The sequence below is a fragment of the Coregonus lavaretus genome (genome assembly GCF_964263955.1).
Source record: "Coregonus lavaretus genome assembly, chromosome: 13".
In the NCBI taxonomy this organism is placed as follows: Eukaryota; Metazoa; Chordata; class Actinopteri; order Salmoniformes; family Salmonidae; genus Coregonus; species Coregonus lavaretus.
In genome coordinates, this window is record NC_140000.1 from 19,412,287 (window position 1) to 19,433,710 (window position 21,424).

Sequence of the window (21,424 nt, forward strand, 5' to 3'; positions counted from 1 at the left end):
CACACTCTCTCTCAGGAGAGGAGGAGAGCAGGGTAGGGAATGATGTGAGAGGTAGAGTGTAGGGGAGTAGAGGGCTGAGGGATGGTGGGGTATGGTTAACAGCAGAGGAGGTCAAATCAATCGTAACAACATCACAGAGAGAGGCAGCATTATGTGTGTGGAGTAAAAGAGTGTGTGTGTGTGTGTGTGTGTGTAAATGAGTATGTGGGAAGGAGCAACAGGAGGTCAAGCGTTTTACTCTTTGATGAGCTAGAGGAGATCCCTTAGGGTATGGATGGGTTGGAGGGTATGTGTGTGATGTAATGTTAATGCTGTGGCTGAAAAGCGTGAGTGAATTCCAGGAGTGGTGAAGTGTTAATAGTGTGTGTCAGGGTTTCCATTAGGAAAATGTGGCACCGGACATTTGACCGGCAGCATTTTAATTTAACGGACATTTGAGAAATTTACCGGACCTATATGCATTGGGTGCGTAACCTGATTAGGGCTTCCACCCACGGTGCTCAAAATGACAGAACTCACATTTAGATTATGGTTATTCAGAACATGCAAGTCAAGGATGCAACAGTGTGCGTCCTTCTTACCGAATTCCGATGCGCAATTTGAAGATGTTAGAATAACTGCCACATTAATTTTTCCTCAGCAAACAAGACGAGTAAAGAACAGCAAAATCACTAGCCTAGTAGAAAAGTTTACCTATTCTATTGGTCAGCTTGTTGAGAAAGAAATAGCCTATTCCAAACAGACTCTAGGACAGTTGTGGGACAATATATCCCAAATTCATACAACCAGTAGGCCTAGGCTACATAAAAAAAATTATAAGCAATGAGGCTGATGCAACAGATCAGAACGATAAACTATTAATTCTTCACATTATAAGCGAAGCAATTCTCACAAGGCTACGCGCGAATGTTCGTTCCATAATTCAATTAGCGGTAAGACACTGTTGTCAAAAGCACATGCGAGTGGTTTCATGTGACAGAGATGAAAAAGATATATTAGAAATGTAGAAAGAGGGGAGATCTAAAGATGCAACAACTACCATGGGTTGCTAATATTACTATGATTGTGCCTTTGGCTACTGGACAATGAAAGAAAGTTAATTTGAAAACCAATAGAACATGAGAGAAATAGGCTACTGGCTTCAATTGCATATAGAAGTCTAGAATAATTGCCTCCATGTTTCTACAGTCATATTTTACTTTGAAGCAAGGGAAGACATGCCTCATCATATGAAGTAAACTGTTCAGGTTTCAAACAATTAAATATGTTTTCAAAATGCATACTGCTTCCAGGTCATTGCAAAGTGATGTGTGACGCGCTGAAGCCTGCCTAACGTTGCCTTCATGCACTTGAATGGCGAATGGGAAGCGCGCTTCAATTAGGCCTACCAGTTGAGAAATAAAAATAGTAGGCCTAGCTCTTTTTAAATCGTGATTTAGAATTGTTACACACTGATTGGTCTTATAAAAGCACGTTTCACTCCAGCAGCAGCTAATGAGCAGTTTGAGAAGCTGTAGCAGTAGCTCTCACGCTGTCTGACAGATTTTCCTCTCATAGGTTCTGTATCTGTATGCTGTGAGCATGTGATAAACATAACGACTAACAAAAGTACACACGCGGCAATTTAATTCCACTAAATTATGCAAATGAACCTATAGACCGATAAGCATTAGCAGTCAAATTGACTGGTTTTCCAAAAAGCAATATTTTGCCAAGGATGTTTTATTTAAAATATATATATTTTACGCCAAGAGCCGGCTACCACTACCTGTGTGTGTGTCAATCATGCCTGTGTCCTGTGACAAACATTAAAACTGCATACAGCTATTTATGGCTTTAAGGGGCTATGAGTTTACAGCTCCTCTTCTCTCCTCTCAGGGTGGTTGATGTATGGTTGAGGGAAGGGTGAAGAAAGGTTAAGGTTAATGATGGAGGAGAATTGGAGAGTTGAGAGATGGTTGGAGGGGTGTCAAGGTCAACCATCATCCAACCATCCTTCAACCATCATCCAACCCCCCCTGTAACCTTCCATGAGAGGGAGCAGAAGAGAAACAGGGTCTGTCTCTATAGAAGTAATGTGGCGAAGCACATTCATCAGAGCGGAAATGAATAATGGAGATATTTCTAACGAACATAATCAAATGTGCACAGACACATACACAGGCACACACATGCACAAATGTAATTAAATATGCACACTCACACAAACAGTGCTAACATAATTAGTGAGGGAAAAAAGTATTTGATCCCCTGCTGATTTTGTACGTTTGCCCACTGACAAAGAAATGATCAGTCTATAATTTTTAATGGTAGGTTTATTTGAACAGTGAGAGACAGAATAACAACAACAAAAATCCAGAAAAACACATGTCAAAAATGTTATAAATTGATTTGCATTTTAATGAGGGAAATAAGTATTTGACCCCCTCTCAATCAGAAAGATTTCTGGCTCCCAGGTGTCTTTTATACAGGTAACGAGCTGAGATTAGGAGCACACTCTTAAAGGGAGTGCTCCTAATCTCAGCTTGTTACCTGTATAAAAGACACCTGTCCACAGAAGCAATCAATCAATCAGATTCCAAACTCTCCACCATGGCCAAGACCAAAGAGCTCTCCAAGGATGTCAGGGACAAGATTGTAGACCTACACAAGGCTGGAATGGGCTACAAGACCATCGCCAAGCAGCTTGGTGAGAAGGTGACAACAGTTGGTGCGATTATTCGCAAATGGAAGAAACACAAAATAACTGTCAATCTCCCTCGGCCTGGGGCTCCATGCAAGATCTCACCTCATGGAGTTGCAATGATCATGAGAACGGTGAGGAATCAGCCCAGAACTACACGGGAGGATCTTGTCAATGATCTCAAGGCAGCTGGGACCATAGTCACCAAGAAAACAATTGGTAACACACTACGCCGTGAAGGACTGAAATCCTGCAGCACCCGCAAGGTCCCCCTGCTCAAGAAAGCACATATACAGGCCCGTCTGAAGTTTGCCAATGAACATCTGAATGATTCAGAGGAGAACTGGGTGAAAGTGTTGTGGTCAGATGAGACCAAAATTGAGCTCTTTGGCATCAACTCAACTCGCCGTGTTTGGAGGAGGAGGAATGCTACCTATGACCCCAAGAACACCATCCCCACCGTCAAACATGGAGGTGGAAACATTATGCTTTGGGGGTGTTTTTCTGCTAAGGGGACAGGACATCTTCACCGCATCAAAGGGACGATGGACGGGGCCATGTACCGTCAAATCTTGGTTGAGAACCTCCTTCCCTCAGCCAGGGCATTGAAAATGGGTCGTGGATGGGTATTCCAGCATGACAATGACCCAAAACAAAGGAGTGGCTCAAGAAAAAGCCCATTAAGGTCCTGGAGTGGCCTAGCCAGTCTCCAGACCTTAATCCCATAGAAAATCTGTGGAGGAAGCTGAAGGTTCGAGTTGCCAAACGTCAGGCTCGAAATCTTAATGACTTGGAGAAGATCTGCAAAGAGGAGTGGAACAAAATCGCTCCTGAGATGTGTGCAAACCTGGTGGCCAACTACAAGAAACGTCTGACCTCTGTGCTTGCCAACAAGGGTTTTGCCACCATGTACTAAGTCAAGTTTTGCAGAGCGGTCAGATACTTATTTCCCTCATTAAAATGCAAATCAATTTATAACAATTTTGACATGCATTTTTCTGGATTTTTGTTGTTGTTATTCTGTCTCTCACTGTTCAAATAAACCTACCATTAAAATTATATAGACTGATCATGTCTTTGTCAGTGGGCAAACATACAAAATCAGCAGGGGATCAAATACTTTTTTCCCTCACTGTAAGTATGCTAGAAGTGGACTTGTATCTAAACAAGCCAGTGGGTTCTAGGCCTCATTAACATGTTCAGGGTTTCTGACTAACTCAGACTGAACACTTTAATAATTTACACCACGCTCACAAACACTGGTCTGTTACGAGGGAAGACTCACACACACACACACACACACACACACACACACACACACACACACACACACACTAGTTATGCGTGGGTTGATACAAACCCGCAGTCCCCGTGGTTATATCCACAGGGTGGGCGGGTTTATGGCCATTAAATATTGTGTGTATTAAGGGTGGGTGGGTGGCGGGATTTATAAATGTATAAATCTTGTGCAATTCATAGCTATAGGTTATATTGGGGTTATTCTTCCATTATTTGTATCTGACATCAGTGAATAAGCCTAAGCTTCTGGGCCTAACTGTGCAGGCGCCAAATACACGGCAATTGCCAAATCCTTTTGGAAAAATTGGCAGAAAAAGTTAACGTCAGTCCGCTGAGGCAAAAAGGACACTGTCGGAGTATAATTCAATAAGAGAAAAGCTGCGAAATGGAGAGTTTAAAATAAAGAGAAGGGAGGACCAGAAAAGTAATGCATGGGAACTGTACTGTTCAGATGGGTTAAATGGAATAGTAACTGAAATCTGGACACTAACTGTGGGTCTATAACCTCTCACATAGTCTTAATATTAACTCCTGCAGAATTAAGCAGTTCTTGCAGTAAAATTATACACCAAATGTAAATTTTGACTCGGAAAGAGCAGTGGAGAAATACGATTTATTTATTTCAGCATCTTGTGAGAATGAATGTGCGGTTAGGGACCGTCTGTAAAGGTGCTATCTTTATCAGCATCGAAAAAGCTGATAGTATTTCAAACACATAAAATATGCATCCAAGCCAAACTGAAATCTTAACAGAAACATGTTGGGTCGTTTTCACAGCTTTTAACTCCCTTAAAACGGGTCAAATTGATTTAATTTGTAAATTTAGCATGGAAAATCGTTCTCGTTTTTTTTGTTATTGCTGCGCGAGAGAATTAGAGATGAAATTGAAAACTTTATCGATGTCAACTATATTGAAGCATTCATTCTATTGATGTATACATCCATATTTTCTGTTGAGCAAGGGTTTATTTAGTCTTCTAGGACAACATATAATGACAGAAGAGAAGCTGCATGTATCTAATTATAGACAAGATGAGTAACAAATAGCCTAACAAAATGTCGGAAAGCAGAAACATAGGCCTATCTAAATTAGGCGTCAAAAAACCGTTCCAGCATCTGATATTAGCGGGTTAGGGTCGGGTTGCGGGCCTCAGATTTTCACTTTATCACATAGTTGGGTGGTTACGGATGGGTTATTAGCAATTGTGGACAGTGAATAAACAGCTGATCTGTGCATCACTAACACACATGCAGTCTTGTATAACTAACCTTCTGGGGACACACAATTCAGTCCATTTCTAAATCCTATTTCCCTAACCCTAACCGTAACCCCAAAACCTAACCTTAACCCTAAAACTAATTCTAACCTTAACCCTAAACCCTTTTTGATTGTTTACTATTCTTGTGGGGACTTCTGGTCCCCACAAGTATAGTTAAACACATCCACACCCACACACACAAAAACACTCCATGAATCGTATACTTCACAGGGCTCTCCGTATAGCTTGTAACACAATTCTAAGACAGACACATAGCTCCTCTTGAGGTAAGAAAACAATTAAGATAGGGTTAACATTTCAGAATCACTGCCAGCAATGAAGCTCTGTATCATACGTGTGTATTGCTGACTGTACAAGCTGACAGTACAATATCGACCAGACAGACTGACATCAATACAAGTCAGTGTGTTTGTGTGTGTACCTTCTTGGCTTTGGTCAGGTAAGATCTGGCTGCCTCCTTCAACGCTTCACACTCCTCATCACTCTCTTCTCTCTCCTCCCTTGTTCTCTCCTCCTTCGCTCTCTCCATCTGCAGGTAACACACCCAGCCTGAGAGATACCACACCTGTGAGAGAGAGAGAAGAGAGAAAGAAATGTGTGTTTTATTAAGTGAGCTCAGCTTTGACAGGGGAAACACATTTAACTGTCTGATGTCTAGTCCGCGTGAAATCTGTACCTGGAACTGTGACAAACAGGCTTAACACAGACACACACGCACGCGCACCGGAGGCACTGATTGAAATGCACACGGCATCTTCATGAGCTGCCACTATGGTAACGAGCTGGGCCTGTGCTCCTGCAGTTTGTCTTCCCAAACTTGTGTCTCCACGCGTCAATCTGACAGCGCTGTCACACACACACACACACCACTTACAGACTAAAGGACAAAACACAGCTACACACATTCCATCTCTCCTCTCAGCTACCTGTTGTATTCTCTCTCCCTCATACCAATACTGTACACACCCACATTAAATACACCCTACACAGTTTACCCCCATCCCTCCACCTACAACACACAGCACACTTGTACTTCAGAAACGTGTGGGTGGGTGTGTGTGGGTGTGTGTCTCATCTGAAGACAAGGATCAGCCGCCCACACTTCTTGCAGAAGCAGGACATTAACATTCCCCTCATTTATTATTCATTTTACAGAAGAAAACAACAGAGACCTCCACCTCTATCAGTAGACCCATTACATGCATGCACGCACACACTCATTGCAGACAAGAGGCTTGAAGGCTAAACATAACTTTATGCCTTTTGAATGATTATACAATTATAAGAAGCATCCTTCTCATGACCTGATCTACAACTCTGTAACTTAAGTTGAGCATTGCGGTTTCCGAACTTTTGAATACAGGCACTGACCTGTGTGTCACTTCAATTAGAACGTCTTTGCTTCCTCAAAGAACCTTCATTAGAATAAGTCTCTTTGAAAGTGTTTATGAAATATGGTCTGTTTTGCTAGTATTTATGGATGTATTAAACTATGGATGTATTAAACTAAGCACACACACAGACACAGACACACACACTCTTCACGCGCACACACGCCACTCATCTCAGCAAATTAACAAGCCAGCAAATTAAAAACTTCTCAGAATTCACAACACCCACTCTCTTAACGATAAGCCTACAGTTCAGTAGGTAGGCGTCAATCAGTCCTCTTGGACGAGGCAACAGTCACAGATACCATCTGGTTCTAGAGAGCTTTAGTCGTTTTTAACAAGGTCTATATAAAGACTTAGAAAGAGTCAGAATTCTAAGTTTGCCAAAAATGTTGTACAGGGAGTTAGGTACCACCACCTTGACTACTGGCAGCTGTTTGGGTCCATTAACAATGCATGAGTTACCGAGGTGGGTGACATCAAAAAGAATGGTTAGCACAAATACAGTTTGAGCTGTGGATAGAGGGTTTAGACTAGGAGTCAGCGTCATCTCCAGTTGTGTTATACAGGTTATTCTGATGGTGCTCGAGAACACTGCTGACAAAACAAAAACTCTACTGTATATTCATAGAGTTCAAACTGTGTGTGTGTTTGTGACTGCTTAGAACAGGTGTCTCCTGAATGAGTTTAAAGGTTCAGAACCCAAGTGAATGCTCTCAATCTGTCAGCTGAGGTGTGTAGGAGGGAGGGTGTGAAAGAATGAGCACACTGCAGTTAGATCGTCACACACACACACACACACACACACACCTCTTGCAAAGAATACTAATATGGCTCTGAAGCAGAGAGAAGTGAACGGAGGCTGCAGGTGTGTGTCCTTCTCGCTTCACCAACAGAAAACTGTGCCAGAATATTTTCATGTGTCTATTTTCAAAGGATAAAGCTAAAAACATGAACAACTTCATAGTTAAGAACACTATAACAATATGGAACAAAATGAAACCTATTCTACAAGAACCGTATCACTCCCTAAAAACACAACCCTATGGAACAATCCTTGGATAGCTTTTCAGAATTCACCGATAAATTGGTCCACATGGAAAACTAAAGGCAAAGAAACCATGATATAATTAAAAAAAGGAATTTTGGACTGACCAATGTAGATATTTTCAAATACATGCAAATTAAAAGTTTCATATCAACACATTTTTATTCCAAATCTTTTGGACATCAGAGCAATCTTAAGGGAATCCTATTTGAGTCAGAAAAGGATATTCATATGATAGATAAGATATGCAAAACCTTACAGAGAGTATATCCAACTGACAATCTCTTAGAAAAAAATACTGGAACCAAGACTTAAAAATAACTGATATTGACACAAGATGGAGGGAATGTTGGAACATAACTAACAAATTGACAGTTAACGAAAATTTACGCTTAATCCAGTATAAACTAATGTATAGAATTTATTACACAAGAGACAAAATCCACAAATTCTACTTCACAACGGCAGAGTCATATCTTAAGTGTAAAACTAACAATGACTCAATAATCCATGCCTTCTGGGAATGGTAAAGTCAAAATGTTATGGGCAGAGTTAGAAAGTTGTCTGTCAGAAGTATTACAATGTAAATGTATTTTAATCCGTCTGTCTGTATATTTCAAGACATGGCATATGAGGGTGCAGTGAGATACCTGATGGGTTGGACGATACTTTTCTCGTCAATCATCTTGAAAAAACGATACTTAAAACTGGAAATCAACCAATCCTTCATCGTTAACACAATGGAAAGGTCAAATGCTTTATTATCTAAATGTTGAAAGTGCTTGGGCGACAGAGAGAAACTAAATGGTGCAGTCTGAGGTCATGTGGCAGAGAGTGATGCGGGTGCTGGAGATGGGGGTGTGAGCAGGTGGATCTGGGCAGGGGTGATGTTGATGATTGTGTGCATCTGTATGTTATCATTTGTATGTCGATGTTTCAACAACAAAACATTTTTTTTTACTGCCATCATCATCATCATCATGACTCACCTGCACCACCTCGTCATCCTCCTCTAGTAGACCCTCCAACACATCTACTGCTGTCTGAGAGAGAGAGAGAGAAATCATAAAAAACTCACACAAACCATAATTTCCGTTGTTCATTATACATTAAGCACATCCTGCTCCTAGCCTGAGTCGCTCGTTATGTGTGTGGAGGCAGAGAGAGTGAGGTGTTTCCTGTCACACATATACACCTCGCTCTCTCTGCCTCCTTAATCAATGGATGTGATCAGTGAGTCTGATTAGTCTCAGAACCAAGTGTTCTGTAGACACGGTCGTAAATAGCAACAAGACAGCTTACACAGTCATCAATACACAATGAAGCTAATCTGATGATTACTATCAATAATCAGTCAATATCCCTCCTTTCCAATACTCCTTGACTTCAACAACCAATAAAGAACTGGTCATGGTCAATCGATAATTTATGAGTAGGAATGGTGTTGTTTAGAGTTGAAAACTGCGATGTTAATGACTTGCCTCTGGGTTTACCACTGCTGTGTGGAAACTGAAGACAGAATTATAAAAAAAAAATAACAATAGAAGACTAAAATAGTCTCAGATATTCTAGCTCTGAGTTATCTTGTCCTGCATCTCCTGTTCTCCAGTTATCTGCTGCTTCCATCTTGTTGTTATCGGTGGTGAATGTTTCCAGGCTCACAGCAATCATCATCCTCATCTCCTCCTCCTACTCAATTGTGTCTGATTCCTCAATAGATGCACTGAGTCTGTAGTGTGTGTGTGTGTGGCTTGCTGACACATGCAGGAGGATGAAGACAAACAATGTGTCAGACACACACACACCTTTCTACCCCTCTCCCTCCCTCATCCCTCCAGATCTTTTCTAAAGCCCTCCATCCTCTCATCGCCGTTCCTCCCTCCATCTACCTCTCTCTCTGGGTAAAGAATAGAGAGCACTGGCCTTTTCACAGAGAAAACTCATCCTACACACACATACTCCTACCTCGTACTCTTCTGCCTCTACGAGGAGTTTGGCCGTGGTGATGCGTGATTCATACGGTGGGATGTCACTCTGGAAAGGGAACAACACCAGTTAGACACACATGCACTCACTGAGTCTCTCTCACACAGACACACACAAAGTCACACACGCACACACAGAATGATAAGTTGGCCCTCTGACTTTTATTCTCTGGGTTGTCTGACTCACCTGTGTGTGTGTGTGTGTGTGTGTGGGGGGGGGGGGGGTTAGTCTCTCACCTGTGTGTGTTCCTCCTCTATGTCCTCTCTGCTGGGTGGAGCTTCACTCTGTTTCAGGGCAGGTAGCCACACATCCACACTCCTCATCAGGTACTCTCTCCCCTCCTACACACACAAAATCAGACATCTGCTCCACTGAACTGTCAAATCAACACCATTTGGTTAGAGCCACAGTGCCATCTGCTGGCTGGAGGAGATATTTACAAAAGTAACCTTGAGAAGAGCTGCAGTATTCCAAAACTCGTCCCTTCTTTGAAATGAGGAGTAAATCCCTAGCTAGCTGTTATTGTTGCTCCCTAAAGATTAAGGCTTTCTGAAGAATTGGAGGCCTGTCTCATTGCAGTGCTAGGACTAGCAGATTATGGTACAATTGTATGGAAATGGAAAAGGCTCTGATTGTTCAGTTATAGACCATTTCTCTCTCTCCCCTTATCTCTTTCTTTTGCTCCCTCTCCCCATCTTTCCTCCTTCTCTCTTTGTCAGATGTGATCCCTGTGCCCAAATGTATCCGCTTCATAACTAATTCTGCATTAATATCTGTCATAAGCTGATTAACGTGTGTGTGTGTGTGCCTAGCTCAGCAGATTAATAGCATATGATTCCATTTTCTCACATTAATTAACTCTGATCGATGCTTTAACAAGGTGGTAACTTAGCAGGAGACGTACACTGCCTCTGATTTATAGTCATACCGTGTGTGTACTGACCTGGTTCTTCTCTGTACTGAACAGGTAGCTGGCCATCAGCTGTAGAGCCTCTGGGTTGTCAGGGTGATAGGTCAGCGCTCTCTCTATGGCCTGTCGACACTGATCTCCTGCACTCTCCTCCATACTACACACATACACACACACAAATCTGTGAATTCAATACACAACAGGCCTTTCAGGAAACAAAAATGTATATATAATTGATTTGATTTGTGTGTTACCAGAGGTCAGTGAAGTAGATCTCTGCCATAGAACAGTAGGCCACACACACATCTCTGGCTGTCGGGATCTCTGACCCCGAGTCGTGGAGCGGGGAGGCTGCTGCCTCTGCTCCTGCGCCTGCCTGGGGTGACAGGGGGATTGTTGAGGTAGAAGAATTCAGCATCTCTGGCTGCCAGTTTATGACAGTCAGTTTGTGACACAGTCATCAGTTTGTGATACAGTCAGTAGATGTGTGTGTTCAGACTGAAGCAACAGCTCCTCCTAGTGTTCTGTGTTAGACATGCATTCAACAAAATCCATAATTAGTGTGTGTGTGTGTGTGTGTACTCACTGTCGCTTGTGCGTGTTTCTCCAGCATACACAGTAGTATCTGTATTCCTTTGGTGTAGTATTGCACAGCCTCCTGGCCTGTGTGTATCTGCCCTAGAGACATGTATTTACTATGACCCTCATCAGGACTCAACTGCACCGCACGCAGAAACACTTAGAGCTGGGGCTAAGGAACACACACATGCACACAGAGATGCATGCAAACACCATACACACAGACACTGAAGGATATTTCCTTGGCCCTCTGTGTGTCTCCCAGTTCAGAGTGGATGTGTCCTAGCAGGTCCAAGGTAAGGAGGTTGTCAGGCTCCACCTCTAGTGCTCGCTGACAGAACCTCCCCGCCATCTCAAACTCCAAACTGTCCATACACTCCTCCGTCTGAAACACAACACAGATGTTAGTGTACAGTGTGTGGCAAACTCCAAACTGTCCACACAATCCTGACTCCATCTGAAACAGGAGAAAGAGCGAGTATGTCTGGTGTGTGTTTGTGTGTGACCTACCTTCTCCAGTAGTTGTTCTACAGTATATTTCTCAGCGGTTTTCTTCTTGGCTTTCTCCTGCATCTTCAGCTTCATTCTATCTTGAGGTGACAGACCTGCCACTCCAGAGCCTGTTGAAACACAGTCCCTATTGTCAACAATAGCCTATATAAGTCTGGTTACTGTTACTGTAGCTAGCTAGCTAGCTAGCAAGCAAGTTAGCTCGCTAGCTTGTTCTTTCCAAAGCAGACTAGCGAGGCACAGTGCCTTCAGAAAGTATTCACACCCCTTGACTTTTTCCACATTTTGTTGTGTTACAGCCTGAATAGAAAATTGATTAAATTGAGTTATTTTTTTGTCAAAGTGCAATTATGTTTTTAATTTTTTTTTTATGAAAAGCTGAAAAGTCTTGAGTCAATAAATTTTCAACCCCTTTGTTATGACGAGCCTAAAGTTCAGGAGTAAAAATGTCCTTAACAAGTCACATTATAAGTTGCATGGACTCACTCTGTGTGCAATAATAATGTTTAACATGATTTTTGAATGACTACCACATCTCTTTGCCCCACACATACAATTATCTGTAAGGTAATTTAGTCGAGCAGTGAATATAAAACACAGATTCAACCACAAAGAAGGGCACCTATTGGTAGAAGGTTAAAAAAAAAAAAGCAGACATTGAATATCCCTTTAAGCATTGTGAAGTTATTCATTACACTTTGGATGGTGTATCAATACACCCAGTCACTACACATATACAGGTGTCCTTCCTAACTCAGTTGCTGTAGAGGAAGGAAACCGCTCAGCGATTTCACATTGAGGCCAACGGTGGCTTTAAAACGGTTTTACTGAGATGAATGGCTGTGATAGGAGAAAACTGAGGATGGATCAACAACATTGTAGTTACTCCACAATACTATAGAGGCGAAAGAAACGCACACCTATTTAGGCGAGGTGCTGGCTAACGGAGTAAAACACTTGAAAAAGAAAAGGAACGCCGCACACTCTAGGAGCTCAGATGCAATAATTTAATATCCTAATAACCAACGTTTCGACAGACAAGCTGTCTTCATCAGGGTATAATGACAAACACTGCGGGTCACTAGTTTATATAGTGTCAAAGGACACACGCAGGTGTCTGTAATCATGGCCGGGTGTGGCCTAATAGCATTGGTTAATTCACAGATAAACAGAACATACAAAAAACATGGATAGCATTCGATCATAGATAAAACTTGGCTACATAGGCCCACAAACACTCCACAATACTAACCTAATTGACAGAGTGAAAAGAAGAAAGCCTGTACAGAATACAAATATTCCAAAACATGCATTCTGTTTGCAACAAGGCACTAAAGTAATACTGCAAAAAATGTGGCAAAGAAAGTGTTATGTTTGGGGCAAATCCAATAAAACACATTACTGAGTACCACTCTTCATATTTTCAAGCATAGTGGTGGCTGCATCATGTTATGGGTATGCTTGTAATCGTTAAGGACTGGGGAGAATAAAAAAATAAACCAAATGGAGCAAAGCACAGGCAAAGTCCTAGAGAAAAACCTGGTTCAGACTGCTTTCCACCAGACACTGGGTGATGAAATCACCATTCAGCAGGATAACCACAAAACACAAGGCCAAATCTACACTGGGGTTGCTTACCAAGAAGACAGTGAATGTTCCTAAGTGGGCGAGTTACAGTTTTGACTTAAATCTATGGCAAGACCTGCAAATGGTTGTCTAGCAAAGATCAATAACCAATTTGACAGAACTTGAATATTTTTTTCAAGAATAATGGGCAAATGTTGCACAATCCAGGTGTGGAAAGCGCTTTGAGACTTACCCAGAAAGACTCACAGCTGTAATCGATACCAAAGGTGACTCAGGTGTGTGAATACTTATGTAAATTATATATATCTGTATTTCATTATTTTATTTTTCTTCTAAAAACATGTTTTCACTTTGTCATTATGGGGTATCTCTGGGTAGTAAGTTGGTGGTCTGTTGATGATCCCTCTAGTGGTTTGGGGGCTGTGCTTTGGCAAAGTGGGTGGGGTTATATCCTGCCTGGTTGGCCCTGTCCGGGGGTATCCTCTGAAGGGGCCAGTGTCCCCCGACCGCCCCGTCTCAGCCTCCAGTATCTATGCTGCAATAGTCTATGGGCCGGGGGCTAGGGTCAGTCTGTTATATCTGATGTAATTCTCCTGTCTTATCTGGTGTCCTGTGTGGATTAAAGTATGCTCCCTCTAATTATCTCTCTCTTCCTCCCCTCCCGGAAGACCTGAGCCCTAGGACCATGCCTCAGGACTACCTGGCCTGATGACTCCTGGTTGTCCCCAGTCCACCAGGTCGTGCTGCTGCTCCAGTTTCAACTGTTCTGCCTTTGGCTATGGAACCCTGACCTGTTCACCGGACATGGTACTGTACCTTGTCCCAGACCTGCTGTCTCGACCTCTGAATGCTCGGCTATGGAAAGCCAACTGACATTTATTCCTGAGGTACTGACCTGTTGCACCCTCTACAACCACTGTGATTATTATTTGACCCTGCTGGTCATCTATGAACATTTGAACATCTTGAAGAACAATCTGGCCTTACTGGCTATGTACTCTTATAATCTCCACCCTGCACCACCAGAAAAGGACAGGCCACCCCTCAGAGCCTGGTTCCTCTATAGGTTTCTTCCTAGGTTCCTGCCTTTCTACGGAGTTTTTCCTAGCCACCGTTCTTCTACATCTGCATTGTTTGCTGTTTGGGGTTTTAGGCTGGGTTTCTGTATAAGCACTGCTGATATAAAAAGGGCTTTATAAATACATTTGATTTGGTATTGTGTGTAGATGGGAGAGGAAAAAAATATTTAATCAATTTTGAATTCCGGCTGTAAGACAACAAAATATGGAATAAGTCAAGCGGTATGAATACTTTCTGAAGGCACTGTAGTTATCACACATGATTTTACAGATATCACACATAGACAACAACACTAGTTGTCCTTTATAGCGATCTAGCTAACGCGTTAGATACGTCACATACCTCCATTAGAGCGCGGATCTTTCCTCTTGGCTTTGTTCTTCTTTTTGCCCTTGGTTTGGCCTCCCATTACAAGAAGAACGATTTGCAATCAAGTTTTATAATCTATGTTAGAATCACTGTAAAAATATGGGGACAAATTAGTCCACGCGTAGGGTGTGAGTGCACATGCCCAGTACTGCTAACCTGGCAGCTACGGAGAATGATAGTGGACAAACAGTTCCAGTCCCAATGAATGACAGTAAGAACAGTCTCTGTTTGAGAATGAAAAAGTCCATCGATTTGATATTGCGTTTTCTTGTGTCTCATTTATTATATACAACCTTAATTAGTTGAGTATTTGATCAATTTCCATTTATACAGTGGTGAACCAAACGTCACTGAAGTAATGTAGACGGGAAAATAGGCGGGAAAGAAATGACGTGAGTAATTGACATTCTGAACTCACCAATGGGCTGCCAAGATGGAGCCTGTGCCTCAAGAACATTCTGGATTTGGCCCAATCCACAGCTACGAGCGTTTACGTCACTCAATACACATTTCCAAACAGCTGTTGTAAATAGAATGACAGACGGCTAGCTAGTCTTTGATACCGACAATAAGCATATATTTTTACTACTTCGGATGTCCATTACAGGCTTTTGCCTCCTAAAAATGGACTAAACGAAAGTTAGACCTGAATTTAAACTGCCACCGCCTCAGCGCTCTTTGGAACATCAAAACGTGATGCATTTAGCTAGCTAACGTTGCAAACTTGTACTAACGAGTTAACGTTAGCAGGCTAGCAAGGACGGTACTACTTGGACCAAGGGGAATTGAGCAGTTCGCTAACAGTCTGGCTCGCTAATTTATTGTTATCAATCTGGACAGCTGACCAATTAGCTAGGCAGCTAACGTTAGGTAGCTAGTTTACGCACGCTGCTTTGCTGGAGAAGTGGGCCCACGCTAAGATAGCCGGTCAGACGCGCCCACCTAACATTAGCTAGGTTAACTAATTAACTAACGTTGATGCTCATATCTCCCGCCTGTCCGCTGGTCAGACCGGGGAGACTGCCCTGTCACGGAGCTTCGTTGTGGCCGATGCCACCGGCCCCGTCTGCGGAGGGAAGCGAAACACCAGTTCCTGGAAAATCCGAACGGGACTGTGGCTGTGTGCGCAGTGACAGCTCTGTATTTGATTGTAGTTAGTTAGCCAGCTAACCGTTAGCCAGGGCTGTAGAACCAGTGTAAGGTGAGGAGCGATGGGGGAGTTAAATAAAGAGGTTGTGGATATAGTTTGGGAAAGACCAGGCAGCAACGGGATGTCCGCTTCAATCTTTCGGAGATGGACCCAAGGTAAGCGGCCTCACCTCTGCTTCGCTCCATTCTGGTGCACCCCCCTGTAACCCCCTCTAACCTGAACACAATCCAGACATTGTCAGTGTTGAACCAGGTAGTGGTGGGGCAAAAGAAGTGACTGATGTGATTCCTATGTTACAGGGTTGGTCTTCAGTGAGACAGAACACACAGCACTGGAGCAGTTTGAAGGAGGACCCTGCGCTGTCATTGCTCCTGTACAGGTATGGACCAGTCACCAGACCAGACAGTGCATAACCTTACACAAAAACATGAGTTAGGTGGCCCAGCCTATGAGCAGGTAGAGGGTGTTGGTGTCTGTTACCAGGGTGATGATATCACGACAGGCACACATCTTCTTAGATAGCACTTTCTGGAAGTCAGCTGACAGGCACTCAGCTGAGAAGCCTTCTCTACTACTGTTTATTATACTGTTTATATTTATTATTGCTTTTTTGATCCTACTGGTGTAGAGATGCTTGTAGAATATTTCCTTATTGTGTGTTTCCTACAGGCCTTCCTTCTGAAGAACATCTTGTTTAACAGAGAGAGTTCTAACTGGAGACACATCACAGGTAACCCTGACCTCTAACCCTAACCCAGCATTTCCCAAACTCGGTCCTTGGGACCCCAAGGGAAGCACGTTTTGTTTTTTGCCCTTACACTTGTCGTGGCAAAATTACAAACTGTTATTTTCATGCGCTGTATAAGCCTTAAACCTGTACATTTCCAACTGTCTGTTTGAAGGTCTTGTAAGAAGAAGCTGGTGTTTTTCCACTCTGCTTCTGTTCAACTTGGTCACACGGCATCAGAAAAAAAGCCTCAGTATTCTTCTCATATCTGTTCAAGGGCGCAGCTGTGTGGAGATATGAGGAGAACAGAGGCTGGCTTGAACAGAAAGGAGTAACGTTATCACTTGTTTGTATGAACACAAGGTAGCTTATGATGCCCTGATCTGCCGGGGAGGGGTGGAACTAGCCATGATTAAGCATTTTTAGGTCCACTATATAAGACGTCAGCATTTCCTGTTGGGCTCTCAACTAATCACCTACGGGTGGTCGTTGACCAGCTCCATTATTGCAAGAATGAATCTATAACAAATAAAGATGATTGTTTGAAGAAATGACAGTCTGTCTCACTTGATTAGAATTTCCACGACAATACTACACTGCTGATACAAATTATTAAAGCTTGTTGATTAGTTAAATATTTGAATCGGCTGTGTAGTGCAAGGGAAAAAAACAAAACGTGCACCCCTTTGGGTCCCGAGGACCGAGTTTGGGAAACCCTGCCCTGACCCTGTTTAACAGAGAAAGTTGGAACTGGAGACGCATCACCTTGGCAATTAATGAATCTGATTCTCATTGTATGTGTTCCTTGTAGAGGAGGAGCAGAAAGCGGCCCTGTGTTCTACTCTGGCTGAGATCCTGGAACAGGCCTGCTCTACCTCCTCCACTACCTCCTACTGCCTAGTGACCTGGGCCAAGGGACAGAGCCCCCACACTACCACTCACACACCCCTCACAGGGGGTCCAGAGACCAGCCAGACCCTGCAAGACCAGCAACCTAGTGAGTCCCACTACTCATCAATCCACTAATACCCATCTAATATGAATAACTGCATTGCTGTAGTGAGATGGTATTAATCATTGCATATGATAGTGGGTAGACTAGATAGTGAGTAGTATTGCAGTCACTGTTAATCTAGAATAATGACATTGTGTTCTGTCTGCGTTACCTAAGTTGTTTCACTTAACTGCTCGGAGTGTGATGCTAAAACGTGTGTGTGTGTTTGCATCTCTGTGTGTGTGTGTCTCCTGTGTGTAGCTGCTTTGGCTGCTGAGGATCTTGGCTTTGAGCGGTTTCACAGCATCCTCCAGTAAGTAACTCTACTGACTGTGGCTCGTCTCTCTATTGGCCGTGACTTCCATGGAGATGAAAGGAGCACTGCATTGCAGGAAAATCAGGAACACTAGTGTGTGTGTGTCTCCATCTGTCTGGGATTGGCTAAGCCTGTGTGTGTGACTGGAGTTTCTCGATAATGATTTACAACCTGCTGACTCGGCACACACACTCCTCACTGATTCCTTAATGAGACACACACACAGTCTTTGATTCTCTGCCAGAGGAGCATTAGATTGCCATCTGGTACATTGCGTAATGACATCATACAACACTGTCAGCATTAACTACTGCACAGTCATAGCAGTGTGACTTTAAATGACTGCTATACAATAACGTTTTAGTAACTGTTCAGTAGTTGTATGATTATTATACCTACAGTAACCTGAACCCCCCTCCTGTCTCTGACTTCTAAATGAGTGTGATTTCATTAGAGGTGCTCTCGCTCACCTCTAGCCCCTGACCTTTGACCTCTAACCTCTACAGAAAGCGTATTGTGAAGTCATTATCAGAGCTTAGAGAGGAGGTTGTGTCTCTCTACGAAACCTGGAAAGGGCGCTGTGGAGTCCTGCTCTTCCTCTACTCTGTCATCCTCACCAAGGTAAGGCTCTGCGTGTGTTTGTGTGTGGGTGTGTATTACTCTGTGTGTGCATGTAACCACTTTCTCTTTGTGTCTACAGGGGATAGAGAACATCAGGAATGAGATTGAAGATACTACAGAGCCTCTCATAGATCCAGTCTATGGCCACGGCAGGTACGTCCCCTGATCCCTCACTTTATTTAATCTTTATCAGCTACATTTCTTTTGACAACTTGAGCTAAGGGATGTTCCAAAAAGGTTAAGCCACTACCTTTCTTTCTGCAGTCAGAGTCTGGTTAACCTGTTAGTGACGGGCCATGCTGTCTCTAATGTGTGGGACGGAGACAGGGAGTGCTCTGGCATGAGTAAGTACTCCACACACACTGACACAATTCTTTTGACATTGTAGTCATTTAGCAGATGCTCTTATCCAGAGCGACATAGTGTTAAGTGCATACATTTTCATACTTTTTTCGTACTGGTCCCCCATGGGAATCGAACACACAGCAGATTACATTTTCTTAGTGCAAAGTGTTGTGCAATAAACCTCATTATCTGGCAGCGTGATTTAATTTGAAACTTTTCTTCAATGTGCATTATGAAGAGGCAACTATTTATTTCTCAGTTTACTAATGGTGTTACGGAGACATTGTCCAGTCTCCTGGTGACTGTCATCCCACAGCTGAACACTAGATGGCAGTGATCAGCCACACTTTCACTGGGGGAACATGCACACAGAGACTGTCCAAAGAAGTTGTTTCACTTAAAGTTTTTTTGGTCTAAGCTGGGCCTCTCTCTCTTTCCCTCAGAGCTCCATGGTATCCACAACCAGGCATCAGTGGGCTTCCTCACTCTCATGGAGTCACTACGCTACTGCAAGGTACGAACACACATACACACACAGACTGACATTCCTTCAGGTTTGTTATGTCCAAACCATGGTGGTGAGTTTGTTCTTGTTCACTAGTCTCGAATGATTGCGGCGAGAGATTCAAACATGCTGTGAGAGAATCAGCACCACAAATAATCACATTCTCATACACACTCCCTCTCTCACACATACTGACACTTCTTGTGTGTGACTGACTCTGTGTAGTAGGACATTTATGATCTGGATAGTGGTGGAAAACACAAATCACTCTGCAAGCTCCCATGTGAAAATGTGTTTGGAGGCAATAGTTCTAACCCCCTAACCCCAACCCTACACACACCCCACACTCACACATACTGGGAGATTTGAGGGCGAGAAGAACATTTTACAGAAAATAAAAAATACAGATTTTCACCCTTTGGAAACTAGGGGCTGTTTTCCTAGGGGCTAGAGGAAATGTGTAAGGAGCCGGGACTACAGTAGAGTAGTAGAATAGCTGAGTAAGTCTGGGTAGCTGAGTTAGACCTGGGTACATTGGTATGTTCATGCTATAAACCTGCCCATTGAACAACCATTGTATTAGCAACAATATCACATAGCCTTCTCTTCTCTATTACTGTACATATTTTATTACGACATCAGATTATATTCCCTGATCATTCCTCCTGTCAGTTGAACTGGCATCAGAAAGACTTTAGAGTCTGTAAAACGAACCTGTTCTGGGTTCAGACAGTAAAGTCATTCTGGAGTCCGAATCAGAACTGCTTTGCTCCAGTTGTGGTTTGTATGTGTGTTTCAGGTGGGTGCGTTCCTGAAGTCTCCGAAGTTCCCTATATGGATCCTTGGCAGTGAGACTCATCTCTCAGTGTTCTTCGCCAAGGTAAGAATCCCACAAAAACACACACTCAACCTGGGCCCTGTGTGTAATATAAGCCAGTCTCTCTTCCAGCGGCAGGTCAGAAAAAGCCGTACCAGGAATGTGTGCTTTAACAGATTTAGTACTGCACAGTTCACATCAGAGAGAGAGAGACTGGGAGAGCGAGAGAAGGAGGTATTAGAAAAGATAGGACGGCAGTAGTATGGTCTTATATGGCTAGTTGCTGCTGTTTTTTGGCGTTGTCTTGAAGCCTTGCGGTCAGCTGCAACCGGGCCAACCAGCATGTAAAATACACACACACGTCTATCTGACATGCCAAGCAGCACAAAACAACCACACACCCTTACATACACACACACACACCAGTGTTTTGGGCCAAGCAGTGTGCGTGTAACACAGCTGATGTGAGGGTTGAGAAATGACAGCATGTTCACAACGTTTATTAATTGTTACAAATTGACTCTTAAAGCTGGACTCCTTAATGGTGAAACTGCCCCGTCTGTTTGTGATATTACAACAACAAAGAAGTTACTGCAAACAACGAACACTGTTTTTTCCCCACAGGCATCAGTGCGCAATACTGCAAAAAAAATTGTATCATGCTGCACAGCAACAGAAACAATAGGTTGTTAAATAAAACGGCAATACGGTGCTGAGTGTTTGATTTGACTGCTGGGGGGCAAGGAGACCCCCAGCTCCGCTAAAACCATTGACAACTACTTTCCGTTTTCAAGGGATTGTTAAATAAATGTTGTATAGCTAACTATTTGGTTTTAGTATCACCTCTTGAAGAGCATAGTCAGAACTTCACATTTCCGATCATTCCACATTTAGCTAGTTCTAGCATCAGAGTTATACAGCAAGTAACTGCATGCTTTTCATGATCAGTAAACATCAATTGAAAATGTAATTTCAGGTGCGTGAGGGTAGCCTATCTATTTGGCATGTAGCTAGCTAGCTAGATAAGCAAACAACGTGTCATTTAGCTTGCTTCATCAGAGAGTAGGCTTTTGGAAAGAGCTTGACATTGGCAAGTCCTTGTCCTGGTAAAGTAGTCATTCACACTACTGTCATCACCACTATAATAGATGGCAAGCAAATGAAACAATATTTGGATATAGCCATCTAGTTTATCCACTGAAAATTAGCTTCTTAACTAGCCATATA

The 21,424-nt window shown here is 42.9% G+C and overlaps 2 protein-coding genes across 2 annotated transcripts in view; one reads left to right on the forward strand and one right to left on the reverse strand.

Annotated features, from left to right (window-relative positions):
* Positions 1-14,849, reverse strand: part of LOC311140644 (uncharacterized protein) — a 17,303-nt gene extending 2,454 nt beyond the window's left edge. Inside the window, exons 1-10 of the mRNA XM_084175789.1 lie at positions 14,696-14,849; positions 11,687-11,796; positions 11,405-11,561; positions 11,184-11,335; positions 10,852-10,973; positions 10,631-10,754; positions 9,924-10,028; positions 9,667-9,735; positions 8,691-8,744; positions 5,684-5,827 (exon numbers count right to left, since the gene is read on the reverse strand). Coding sequence (XP_084031915.1) covers positions 5,684-5,827; positions 8,691-8,744; positions 9,667-9,735; positions 9,924-10,028; positions 10,631-10,754; positions 10,852-10,973; positions 11,184-11,335; positions 11,405-11,561; positions 11,687-11,796; positions 14,696-14,762 — 1,104 coding nt within the window. The 5' untranslated portion in view covers positions 14,763-14,849. The remainder of the gene's footprint in view (positions 1-5,683; positions 5,828-8,690; positions 8,745-9,666; positions 9,736-9,923; positions 10,029-10,630; positions 10,755-10,851; positions 10,974-11,183; positions 11,336-11,404; positions 11,562-11,686; positions 11,797-14,695) is intronic.
* A 349-nt stretch (positions 14,850-15,198) lies between these two features.
* Positions 15,199-21,424, forward strand: part of LOC311140642 (ubiquitin carboxyl-terminal hydrolase MINDY-3-like) — a 34,462-nt gene continuing 28,236 nt past the window's right edge. The window contains exons 1-10 of the mRNA XM_084175787.1: positions 15,199-16,027; positions 16,172-16,251; positions 16,542-16,602; positions 17,411-17,596; positions 17,855-17,906; positions 18,416-18,530; positions 18,610-18,683; positions 18,795-18,874; positions 19,319-19,389; positions 20,180-20,260. Of these exons, the coding sequence (XP_084031913.1) occupies positions 15,934-16,027; positions 16,172-16,251; positions 16,542-16,602; positions 17,411-17,596; positions 17,855-17,906; positions 18,416-18,530; positions 18,610-18,683; positions 18,795-18,874; positions 19,319-19,389; positions 20,180-20,260 (894 nt within the window). The 5' untranslated portion in view covers positions 15,199-15,933. The remainder of the gene's footprint in view (positions 16,028-16,171; positions 16,252-16,541; positions 16,603-17,410; positions 17,597-17,854; positions 17,907-18,415; positions 18,531-18,609; positions 18,684-18,794; positions 18,875-19,318; positions 19,390-20,179; positions 20,261-21,424) is intronic.